Source organism: Stegodyphus dumicola, chromosome 10 (assembly GCF_044657685.1).
Source record: "Stegodyphus dumicola isolate Sdum_Otavi_A_Nest chromosome 10, ASM4465768v1".
Taxonomy (NCBI): Eukaryota; Metazoa; Arthropoda; class Arachnida; order Araneae; family Eresidae; genus Stegodyphus; species Stegodyphus dumicola.
Window position 1 is genome coordinate 95,014,282 of NC_140777.1, and position 13,738 is coordinate 95,028,019.

General features: G+C 34.6%; 1 protein-coding gene across 2 annotated transcripts in view; it reads right to left on the reverse strand.

Annotated features, from left to right (window-relative positions):
* Window positions 1-13,738, reverse strand: part of Strump (WASH complex subunit strump) — a 272,405-nt gene that overhangs the window by 63,912 nt on the left and 194,755 nt on the right. For both annotated transcript variants that reach the window (XM_085825272.1, XM_085825271.1), the window contains 3 exons: window positions 9,619-9,694; window positions 8,615-8,866; window positions 4,638-4,820 (listed from right to left, as the gene is read on the reverse strand). In XM_085825272.1, the coding sequence (XP_085681398.1) occupies window positions 4,638-4,820; window positions 8,615-8,866; window positions 9,619-9,694 (511 nt within the window). The remainder of the gene's footprint in view (window positions 1-4,637; window positions 4,821-8,614; window positions 8,867-9,618; window positions 9,695-13,738) is intronic.

The window sequence follows — 13,738 nt, forward strand, 5'->3', positions numbered from 1 at the left end:
CCAAGAATGGGTGTACTAACATTTGCTGTAAGAAATGTCCATGTAAACTGTCGTCTTAATTTGAAATCCAAAGAAAGTGTTTTTTGACCATAAACATGAATAGTAGAAGTATTAGCAGCGAAAAGTGTTTGTTGGGACGAATTCCGTTTTTGAGAATTATTTGCTGGAAGTAAGGACACGTCAGAGCCAGTATCGACCAAGAATGAAAGGTTTGTTCTACGGTCACGAACGAACAGGCGACATGAAACTTGAGGCAAAGAATAAGTCGCCTCTATTCTTTGCTGGTTTCGTTTCCCTGCCATGAACAAGGTTTTGTACATTTGTCATCTCTACACTTTTTCCTAAAACGTCTATGATACCAGCAAACAGAATAATCTCTCCTTTTGGAATTGCTTCTTTCCTTATTGCGATCTCCGCAATTTGGCGAGCGACCATGAGAAAGAGAAATGCGATCAATACGTTTGTTTAATTTTTCTATTTGTTTAAATAATTTATCCTCAAGAGACTGATCGACTGTGCGAGAAACGGCACAAGTCCCTGGGGTTGGATTTACTTCTAAAATTCTGTCGGCAATTTCTGCAGCTTTATCTACAGTTAAATTGGAAACCGCTGCCAAAATAGACTGAACAGTCGAAGGCAAACGTTGAAGGAATAATTCTAACATTAAATTATCAGGAACACTTAAAGATTCTGCTCGACGTTTCATATTTCTAAGCAAATCGTAAGGTTTTCGAGAGCCTAATTCTTCTCCAGATAATAATTGGTGAATTTCTTGCTGAGAAGATTCTCCTGAACGATTTATTAACTCAGTTTTGAGCTTTGTATATGGATCAATAGGGTCTGGTCCGAAATTCCGGCATGGTATTTTTAGCGGCCTCCATAATTTATCCCATCCTGGCATCTGTGCTTCTCGCATGTTAATTCAACAGCGTTTTGTATGGCCTGGTATGCAGAAGGACATCGCTGCATGGGCGAGGGTATGTGCAGACTGTCAAAAATAAAAAATTCACAGGCACACTCGAACTCCATGTCAACGCTTCGAGTTACCATCTGCTCGCTTTAGCCACGTACGTATCGATTTGGTTGGACCCTTACCCCCCTCACTAGGTTATACATATCTTCTTACGTGTGTCGACAGATAAACATGTTGGCCAGAGGCTATCCCCATTGTAGATGTCAGCCGACACTGTGGCAAAAACCTTTTTTTCTGTATGGATTTCACGGTTTGAGGTACCCGAGTACGTTACCACGGACCAAGGACGGCAGTTCGAATCTCAATTATTTACTGCATTAACAAAATTCTTGGAAACTAAAAAGATCCGTACATCACCCTACCACCCGAATTCCAATGAACTTGTCGAGAGGTTCCATCACTTTCTTAAACAGGCCATTAGATGCCATACTGCTATTCACTGGGTTGATGTCCTTCCTACTGTGTTGTTAGGACTCAGAATGGCTATTAAAGAGGACCTGGGTTCTTCAAGTGCTGAAATGGTTTATGGTACCAATTTATGTTTACTGGGAGATTTTATAAATCCTGCAAAAAAACTCACCCAATGTCCAGCCCCATGCATTCCTCAAACAATTGCGTGAAACCATGACTGCATTATACCCTAAGCCCACAAGCATACATTCTTCAAGACCTGTGTTTGTTCCTAAAGAACTCGCTACATCCTCACATGTGTTCTTACGGTGTGATGCATCAAAAAAGTCCTTGGAGCCTACCTGTACAGGCCCACACCTAGTTCTAAGTCGCACATCCAAGAACTATCGGATACTAATCGACGACAAAAAGACAGTGGCGAGCCTTGATTGTCTCAAACCAGCCTTTATCTTAGCGCCACAAATTGTCAAGACTGGTACACCAATCCCACCTCCTTCGAAGGCACCTTCATCTATTGGGTCTACACCAACATCTACTACTACGTTAGTTCCTGTGCCTGGATCCCAGAAAACAAGTGCTCCTCAGCATACACATTCTGGACGTAGAGTCCGATTTAACCCTCGGTACCTTTAATTCATTGCCACTGGAGGGGGAATAGCATGGCGACTCTGTAAACTTGTATTGTACTCGCAACCACGTGCCATTATCACTACTGTCAACTGTACTTATTAAGTTTTACTATTGTGATGTGATTAAATGTTTTTGTTATCTTAAAATTGGCTCTTATGGCATGTTATGAATTCATCCTTAAAAGCACTGGCAAATTCCAATACTCATAGTTTGTTGTTGCACACACTCGCAACCACGTGCAACACCGAGCATTAGCTAAATTTAGGCCCTGGATGAGCAGTATGGATATAAATTTGGTTATGTATTCCATTCTTCTAAAATGATCTATTATCCAATTTTTTTCTGCCCTCGCCTATGACCTGCAGAAGAATGCTTTTATTCACTGTCCTCTGAATCTCATAGGCTTAGTACCACTCCATTCCCAGCTCAAGAAAAGTGCACTTTCATTGCTGCCTTCCCTCACCAATTCCTCTTTCTCGTTTTGGTTTATTAAGTTACAGCAAAGCACACTAGGGCTATCAGCATAAGGGGAGGAATGCCTTTGTGAAGGGCGTTTTGAGGAAAACTGGCTCATATGCACATTACACATGGGGTAAACCATGAAAATGTCCATGCAGCCAGCCTGCTCGCCGAAATTTGAACTCCAGAACGAACTATCAGTGTTCAGCGACTTTACCACCCGCGGGGTTCAGCCGCTCACATGATTCAATGCGATGTGACACTTTATACTAGTACTCGATTCTACCGAAAATAACGAGTACTGCTTCATCGAGTAACAAATACATACAGGTACACAATTTTTTATTACCTTTACAGCACTACTTGGGAGTGCGGGGAAATACTGACAAGTGATTAACGGTTACAGTTAATGATCTATGATTGGCTAACCAGCAACACACTCAACACGTAATATATACTCTTTTGCAAAAAGAAAAAAAAAAAAAATCAAAGCACCATGAAGGAAGTGGTTGTTTTTGATGAAATTGAATATGTGTATAGCACATACACAGATAATAAAAAAAATCAAGGTCATAGTACCTATTCACAGCTCACAATCACTCATTGAGTGTTCAAATTTGTAGTTGGTTGAACTGCCCCTCGCAGCAGTGTATTTTTAAATTCATCGAGGTAAGGAATGGTAGAGATTCCTGTAATCTCTACCATTCCTTACCTCCTGTAATGCCATCCTGCGACACATTCTGCCAAGCATTCATCAGTTTTTCCTCCAGTTCTGCGATATTTTGTGGTGCCGGAATATGGTGGCCTACCTAGTCCCAGACATTCTTGATCGGTGAAAGGTCTGGTGACCTTTGCTGGCCAAGGAAAAGTATCAACCCATGCACCATGCAGACAGTCCCAGAGATATGTGAGCAGTATGTAACCTGGCATTATCTTGTTGGAAAATGGCCCCAGGATGACGTGCCATGAAGGGTAATGCAACCGGCCACAGAATGGTATCAACATATTGTTGAGCTGTTAAAGATGTATGGAGGATGACTAAAGATAACCTGCTGTTATAAAAAATAGCACCCCACACTATAACACCAGGGTTTATGGTTGTATGCCTTTGTAAAACAAAGGCTGATTGAGACCGCTGGCCCATCCTCTTCAGACATGAACACGGTGGTCATCTGCTTCAACAGTGAAGCGGGATTCATTGCTGAACACTATACGATGCCAGTCTGATGGCAGCCATGATGATCGGCTGTGACACCACCCCTGACGACTCTACCGATGTTGTGGGGTCAAAGGCAGACCTCTTAAAGGCCTCTGTGAATGTAACCCCACCTCAGACAAGTGCTGAGAGATGGTGAACGGTACCAAAGCAGGAATAGACGTGGCTGGTAGTCTGTTGAATAGTTAACAATGATAACATTGGGGAGGTTTGGGTCTGGCGAATAATCATCCTATCTTGTCTCGCATTTTGTGTTCCTTGGTCTTCCGGAGCCTTCATTTCATCATTGTAGCAACCATTGCCGCCAACATCTTTGCACTACAGTGTCTGTACACTTCACATGGCGGCCTATTGTTTGGTATGACCACTCAGCTTCCCGGAACCCTACAATGCGACCATGTTCGAAGTCTTTAGTTATCTGTAAGGTCTTCGATATCGTCGTAATGGCATCTTTAGTTGCTTCTTTATGGAATTACAATGGTAGCAACAAAAAGAGATAAATTTTCTGCCTCTGTTACTGGTTTTATACTTTGCGAATTGCGCACTAGAAATGCGCTCTATGATCCCAATTCCTGCTCATTTGCCTTGAAACTTTGATCATTTGCATGTTCGATCAAGATGTTTTTGCCTACCAAATTTCATCACGATCGCAGAAGTCCTTCTTGGTGCTTCGATTTTTTTTGCAAAAGAGTATATGATGTAATGAGTATTCAGCCAATCATTAGATGAATTAGTCGGTTTCATTTTGCGTATGCATCCGACCACCAATCACTTTCCTGATACACATATTTTAATTACTTACTTCACAAGATAGAAAATTTCTCCTGCAGCATTAAATACGGATACTGCTAAAAATTAATGTATGGTAAAATGAAATGTTTTAACTTAAATCAACTTGATACGGAGGCCAAAACTTTACTTATTAAAACTTACTCAAGACTTGCATACCTTTACTTTAGGATTGAACACCAAACCTTCATGAAGAGCAACAGCAACTTTCTGAACTAATTCTTTGCGTATTCCATCTTCCAAAAGTTGCTTTGGATCAATCTGAATGATTCCAACTAATGTGCGTTTCATCATGAGAATTCCCTCAGTAAATACAGATATAGCATGTGTATATTTTGCAACCTAAATTAATTTAAAATATCATGGACATAATTGTTTATCCTCAACAGAAATGATAATTACATTAAATTCTAAAAGCAACTTGAAAAAGAAAATTAAAGAACTTTTAGAAATTAGTTAAAAGAATATTTAAAATATTGCACTTTTATCATAGCCAAACAAAATGATTTGGAAAGAAAACGTATTTAAACTACAGGTGTACAATTTAAAATTATACATACCTCTTTGTTATTTTCCCATTAAAAATTTAAATGCATTATGGATTTCTAACTGCATCTGATTCATATTTATTTATAAAAACTTGGTCTTACAAATTTGAATGCAAAAATTCACAAAACTATCTTTGTCATAAAATTTTATTATGTATACCAAGAACTGATGTATATGTAACTGCATTATGCTTTTGAAATTTTTTGCATAATTTTCTAAGTTAGTATTTAAAATTAATTTTCATAATATTTATTTATTTGTCAAATGCCAGTTACATTGGCCGTTAGGCCATTAAACTTCTTGCTTGCCAATAGTGCTAAAATCTAGAAGAAAAATTTGCAGTGCTTCACACTCGTACAAATGTTCCGCTGTCATTGACCGTCCACTATTACATGAAACACACAACGGCGAATCAGCTAGTCCAATGCGGGCTCGGTTCATAATACAACACATGAAAATATTATACATTTTTAAAATTTGAGCTAGTAAACATGAAGCTACAACAGTTTTTGGTTATGGACAGGAAAAGTACTTTTTTTTTAGCTATTTATAATTCAAGATCTGAAAAGATTTCTCAATTTATTTAAAAAAAAACTAAAGGTAAGAAGATTACTCTTGAAAACTGGAAATCATCACAAAGTGAATTTACTCTTATTTAGCTTGCCTTTTTGGTGCTGAAAAAAGTAACAAATTATTTTCAAATGAGAATGAGAAAACTAAATAAGGTACTTAGGTCCAAAAACTTCAGATTACACTGGTGTTAGCAAGAAAAAAGTTAGAACTTATCATAAGAATAATTTCTTTTATGAAAACAACAATTTAAGGCTAAATTTTACCTAATTTTAATCTTAATTCTAAAATATTTTTATTTAATATAAGGTACTTCATATACACAAAAGACTTTACATTTACAAACTGAATTTAGAAACATGAAAGCAATCAATCTGCGTCACAGCTATGTATTCTAGTTGTAAACTAAAGTCAAAATAGAAAATGCCTGTATATAAATATAACATGTTTGCAGCCAAAGCTGAAATGGTGAGTCCGTTCACACGCCTCATGATCCTATCCGCATTTTATGTTTTTAAATTATTTTCTGTTGTTTATTATTTATATACAGATATGACATGACAGATTACTTTTAGTGGTAAATAAATTTAGATGAGTATAAGTGTAGTTAGCATATGATATAATGATTTTGCTTCTTGTGCCAACTATGAGATAACTCAAAACTATATAACAACAACACTCACCCTTGCTGTGCCTTCATGTAAAACTCTTGCACATGTGGTACATTATTTTCCACTAATTTTACATGAAACACTGAACAAGAATTTCAGCAGATAGTTTTTACGATTTCCCAAGTAAATAATGATAGTTTCTCAATAAATGGATTCGAGTTCTAATCATTTTATTATTGTATTTGCGTTTTGGATGTACAAAATTAAATTGGAACTTTTCACCAAATGCATTATTGAGTCCCTTTCTGAATCCCCAATACCTAAAAACTGCACGAACTTACTGCAAATACTTATATAATACTCATACTCTGTGATTTAGTTGCAATACTCAGCAGTTTAGACAAGATGATCAATAACAAGTTATCTGACACCATGCAAGTAAACTCAGTTATATGAAGACACAATAACACGCCGAATAAATACTAATTCAGAAGTCAAACAACAAAAATCAGCGTTAATTTACAAAATTTTCACAGGACTAGTTTCGATGGTTTTACCGAACCATCATCTTCAGCTGCAAAACCGCAAATCATTTGCGGTTTTGCAGCAATCATTTGCGGTTTTGCAGCAATCATTTGCGGTTTTGCAGCTGAAGATGATGGTTCGGTAAAACCATCGAAACTAGTCCTGTGAAAATTTTGTAAATTAACGCTGATTTTTGTTGTTTGACTTCTGAATCAGTTATATGAGTTTTCACACAGATGGCAGCAAGCATGTTAAAGAAGAATTAGCATTATGTTATAGGAATATGATGAATAACCTAACACTAGAGTTTTGATGATTGCAAATCAAATGAAAGTGTCCACTGAATTTTACATATTAAAGGATTATCACATTCTATTTGGAATGAACAATCAGAAGAATAAAAATGAGATGATTAACAAGAGATGCATTAAATGCTACTTTTGCTTCCACTTGGCTGCAAATTTCCAAAGACATATTCCATAACTTGTACCTGCAGTTAAACTAATTAAATGAACAGCAATCTGTCATTATCTAAATAAATAAAGAATGACTTGTTCTTTAAACTTCCACTGGAATGGCTAGCTTAAGTTTAAGGGGATCTATGAAAGTAAAATTTCAATTTAAAAACTGCATTTGTTCTTTCAATTTTGAATTGCAGGAATATGCATAGGCCTGCAATATAATAATATATATAGGCCTGCAATCTATACACTACTACAAAGATTTCACTCATAGTAACAAAGTAGTCTGGATACACTTAATATCGTACAAAAGAAACTGATTAAGAAATTTTGCAATCCACCAATTACAGAGTGTTAGAAACCTATTTTATTCAAAACACTCTATATAAAAAATAACACATACTGCAAAATATTGTTAAGAAACTCGGACAAAACGATTTTTAAATGACTAAAAATTAACTAAACATTTGTTAATTTTTATAGAGACGATAAAATGAAAGATCTCACATACCATTTAGCAACACAGCTAATTTATTATGGTTATCATTTATCATAAAATTCAGAACAATTAATACTTTAAACAGATTTTTCTTCTAAGCATTTTAAGAAAAAGGAAGAAAGCATACAGAAAACATTTAATTAAAAAATGCATATTTTAATTCAGATACTCAACAGTATGGCATCTGCAATCAACACTATAATATACGAAATCAAAAGTTTGACAAAGCAAATTTGAGTTTTTTGTTAAATTTATTATTAAGCCTTAAAAAAGTTTTCATTTTTAGTTGAAAGTTAAATAAATAATTGGCTCTAGTGTAGAATTGGGTGCCCCTTCATTGATGACAAATTTCATTCAGTTTTGGTGATGAAGTCCCATTTCTGGTTACCATGATAGTTTTAACTTGGATTTAGCTTCCTGATTTTTTAAAGTGAAAATAGATCAATATGTACATAGACAAAGTCAAGGCATTGTATAATGCCGAGTTTTGTGCAATTCTCAGATATTTTTAAGCGAAAATAGATCGATCTGTACATGGACACCGAGTTTCTGCAAATCTTTGACTTGCTATTTTGGTTTTGCATAGCTGCCATCTTGAAATTGTGCCTTCCTGGTGCCGATATTGGCGTAAAAAAGGAATCGCCAAAAAAAACAAGGGGCACCCAATTGTAAACTTTTACCACATAAATAAATAAAAATTCAAAACAAAAATCATCTATTAGTCACTAACTAGTCACTAAATTGAAAATATTTTTAATTAACGTATAAAACATGTTATCTACTTCAATAATTAATAAAGCTAACTGTAAACACTTATTAAGCCATGATGAGAAAATTATGATTTAACTGTCATATATTTGAAGTAAAAGAGTTAACTTTTACTAAATTTATAAATCAAACATAATAAAATAATTTACAAACCTTGTATCTTTCATCAAGTTGAGCATATGCTTTCAACTGGTCTTTCATAAGTCTTGTAGGAACTTCCTTTAAAACATTTGTCTGCAGATATATTATCTGAGCCATAAGCCCAAACATGGTCTCTGGAATTATGTGCAATACTTTTCGAACATACGATACAAGTTCCCCAGAATAATACTGTGATACTGAAAGCAGATCTGGACTACTTGCCTGGTTGATACGAAGCAAAGGAAGATCAAGAGCCGATGCAAGCTAAATAAATAAAAGGGAAAGTGAAGTTTCTTTCACAGACATGCTAGAAGTATGCAGTATCTTTTTCAATATAACCCACTAACATATGATTTGTGGCACATAATGAAGCAAATATTCAAACAGTTATACTTTTAATGTTTTTAAATTCCCCTTTAAATTAAAAATAGTAAAAGGTTTGCTCTTTTGGGGGGTAATCCCATAAAGAGAGGAATTAAGTCGGAAAAGCAAAGCAAAGATCTTTGGGATGATTATAGTACTGTTTCATATGATATATGACTCATTTCTTTATCGTGCTGGATTCAACAGTCAAAAAGGAAAGAGATAACTAGCTTATGAAAGTATTATGTTCCCTTTTCAGCCTTTCTGATTTCTTCACAAAAGATAAATAAATTAAATGGTTCTAGAATTTTTGACACAGACCATTTCATTACTTCCACATGAAATCTGTTCATAAAATGTGCTGCCTTATCTATATGCATTTTATGAGCTACATCTGTTAGTTCAAAGGATCTTCCATGATTGATGGCTTATAAAAAATGATACAATAAAAATTTGACTTGTGGTTATTGCATTGCATTTATTAGTATAACAATATAATTAGAAGAAAGTGTAGGAATTTTCATTTTAATTAAAAATGATAAATATAAAAGGGGGCTAAATATCATTTAACATGAACATTCCTCCTTTTGATGACTCACTGATAAATTATGAGAATATTTTTGAAGCTTACAGTGAACAATTAAAATTTTTACCTTTAGAAATGTCGCTCTTAATTTTATTGCTAGTGTAGGGTTTCTTTTAATTCCTTGCTGCATATATACAGTATAGCTATAAAAATTAAAAACCAATATCAGAATATAAGAAGTTATACATTATATAAGTTTAAACATGCCTATTAACATAAGAGAAATGGAATGAAATAGAGTACAATAAGAATAATTACCATCTTCTTTTGTAAACTTGTACATGTATCTGTGTCTATGTGTGTGTATATATATGCAAAGACACGCATATGCATACATAAGTGTGTTGTAATATCTTGTTATTTAATAAATAAATATAATTATTGTTGAAGTGGCAACGCCATATTTGTATTAAACCGTTACTCAGCAACGTGAGATATTGTTTTAAAAAAATTAGATTCTGAAGATTTTAGCAGTTAGGAGTAGTATGAAAATTTTGCCACTTAATAATTGTATAAAAATTGTCTACCACCGTGAACTAGAAATAAAATTTATGTTCTATGAAGAAGATTATCTGTTTTGTAAATTACTGCAAAATACATTACAGTCTTAATTAATTGGAGGTTCCACCGAGATACTGGAAATTAGGAGTGCAATTATCAATTTCGATGGTGCTGGTCTCCTAATCCCAGAAATTTACTGAATTTTTTAGAACAAGTTTGCTAATACCAATTTCCAAGTTTTTTTATTTCAAGGAGAAATGGATGTAAGAAGTCTGCCGTTTTAAAGCCAGATTTGAAGCGGATCATTCAAAGGTTATCTTCTGTGCTTCTGTAACTTGCGTCCGAGAAAAATTGTCAAAAATAGGATATTGCTGATCTCTGAAGATAAGATTAACTTTTGGTTTTCTTAAAAAAGATTTTATTGAATTTTAATACTTTGTTTCAAAATTATGGTTTATCGTGTAAGATTTTGTTTAAAATAACTGACACTAAAAATATTCAGCTTAAATTTATAATTGATATTTGTGGTAAAGAAGTATTTAAAAATTATTATTTATGCTTTACTTTTATATGTATTAAAATTTTATGTTGATAATTGATATGTGTAAGCCATCCCGGCATTTATATATATAAAAAAAAAGAACTGCTAGCTGAGTTTTTGAATTTGTTGCCAAGCAGGCGCGTGAAAATAAGTAATAACGTCAAACTGACGTAGAGTGAATTGATTATACTGCAGAATTGGCAAAGTTTAAGTTCTCGCCATCCAGGCGTGTGGTAGATAGTAACGTCATCCCGACGTATTACAGATTGTATATTCTAAAAGTTGTATTGCCAAACTGGCAAAAATTGTTTTTGTTATCGCCAACCAGGCGTGGAGATAGATAGTAAAATCGTCAAACTGACGTTGGTAAAATTCCATTGTATTGCCTAACTGGCAAAGGTGTTTATATAGTTATAGCTAATGAGGCTTGTGAATAGCGAGTTAAAACGTCAATCTGACGTAGTATTATATTATTTCGTGCCAACCCGGCAAAGTTGTTTAAATAATTCTCTCCAATTGGTTAGTGTGAATTTCGTATTAAAAGTACTAGCAGAAGAGTTAGGTTTAACTGTGAAACCTGAATTTAAGATTGCTCAGTTGCATAAACTGATTACTGAAAGTCCCGATTATGATGAGGAGTTTACTCGAGAACTACTGGCTGATATTAGAGAAGAAAGGGAAAGAAAGGAAGAAGGTGAAAGACAAGAAAGAGAAAAAGAATGCGAAAGAGAAGAAAGAGAAAGAGAAAAAGAACGCGAAAGGGAAGAAAGAGAAAAAGAACGTGAAAGAGAAGAAAGAGAAAAGGAACACGAAAGAGAAAGAAAAGAAGAACGCGAAAGAGAGGAAAGAAGAGAAGAACACGAAAGAGAAGAAAGAGAAAGGGAACACGAAAGAGAAGAAAGAGAAAGAAAAGAAGAGCGAATTAGAGCCTTTGAGCTACAGAAACTTCAGTTGGAAGCAATGGCTGCAAAAGCACAGCTGGTAGAAACTACGCAGTTACCTGAGCAGCCTTTAAAAATCAGAATTCACGATGTCACGCCCTGTTTCAACCCTAAAGAAGATGAAATAAGTTTATTTCTGGTGTTATTTGAGCGTCAAGATAAAATAATGAATATACCTGCTGAAAATCAAGTGACTCAACTTATTTCATTGCTGCCCCCTGACATTGTTCAGCTTATTGCTAGAGAACCGGAAGAGGACGCGAAAAAGTATGAATATGTAAAAACTTTACTGTTACAACGATTTAAATTGAGTGCGGAAAAATTTCGACAACTATTTAATAAACACCAAAAATCTACTGAAAGTATTTGGTATGATTTCTACTATGAATTAAAGAATTATTTAGAAGGATGGCTTAACGGATTGAACATTAAAACTTTTGAACAGCTAAAACATCTCACGCTGGTTGATCAAATGAAAAAGCGTACTTCTCCTGATTTCAAAGAACATTTTATGGATCAATGGACAACCATCATTTCACCTACTGAAATGGTTAAGAAAATTGAAGATTTTGAAGATGTGAGAAAAACAATAAAACTGCCAATCAGACTGAGAAAATTAACAAAGGACCATTTAAACCGCGTTATGATAATTTTGTGAAAAAAATAGAGCATCCGCCTCATTTTAAGCATTCTTATAGATGGGATGATTCAAAATACAAGAAAGATCATCAGCAAAGGAATCAGTTCCAAAACAAAAACCAAGAAAATTTATATGACAAAAGATATCGACCACGTTGTTTCAAGTGTGGATCATATGAACATTTTAAGCCTCAGTGTCCTCGCTTAAAACCAAATGAAAAGGTAAATTGCGTATCTTCGAATGATGATTTGTTAGAGACATATACAATTAACGGTTTAGTGAATGGGTATGAAATGCCTATTCTTCGAGACACAGGTGCCACTGTTGATGTTATTTCTCGAAATTACATAGATAATGCAAAAATGACTGACAGGTCTGGGTGCAATATCTTTTAATGACCATTTAGTGTGTCTACCGTTAGCAGAAGTTGAAATTAATTGCGAACTTGGTCATATAAAGAAAAATGCAGCCGTTGTTACAAATGATCCTGGCAAATACGTATTGGGTAACAAAACTGCTCAGTTGTTCAGAGATAAACAATTCTTAAATTTAGAAAAGATAAATGCGGTTTTGACACGATCTCAAGTAAAACGATCTCATGAAGAAGATCGAAGTAGAGACACTAAAATGGGAAAACCAGAAGCACTGTCTGTTATTGAGACTGATGAAGATATTTTAATGCAAGCTGACGAGAAAGACAAAGAAATGAAAAAAGTAATTAATGTTAATTCTAAGGAATTAATTGAATCTCAGCATCAAAGCAGAGATCTAGCCTCATTGCTTAGAGAAGCTAAAAGCGAAAATTTCAGCAACACAAATGATTTCAAAGAAAAAGAAAATAGATAAAAAGGGAAATGAAAGGGAATTAATTGTTATTCCTGAAAAATATAGGGATCAAATGCAGAACTATACATCTTTGATACAGAACCAAACAAATAATAGTACTAAAACTCAAGGTAATTTAGTCAATACTCACCCTCCTAAAAGTCAAGCTCCTGTCAATGTTTCACAGAAATCTGACAAACAATCTAAGCATTCATCACTTGATGAGAAAACTGAAGTTATTTATATGGAAGTTGACTCACCTTATTTACCTGGTGATTCATCTTCTATGGATCATGTGTTTGATTATTCCTCTACAAGTTCCCCAGTTCCTTCTTCTCCAAAAAGAAAAGATGTGTTTGATAGTTCGTTAGCAGCAGATCAAAGAAATTCTTATAAAAGAACTCATGAAGGTGCTTCTAAAGCTGAGAAATTAAAAATACATTCAGAATATAAGCTCGCATCAGAAAACTTAGCAAAGAGGCATAAACATGATAGAGGATACTCAAAGTTGCCACATTCAATGAGAATGCAAGTAGCAGATAAGAACAAAGGTTCATCTCGCAACAAGCAAAAACTATCTGAAAAGAAAGAACTGACAAAATTAAACGATTCTCAGTTAAAAGTTCCAGATGAATTGCCAAGTTTTGGAGTTGAGATGCAAGTCAAGGAGAAGTTTTTAAAGAAACTAAACAGAGAAGTTGTTGAAGAAGAAAAACTGCCACAAAAGCCTCTGTCACAC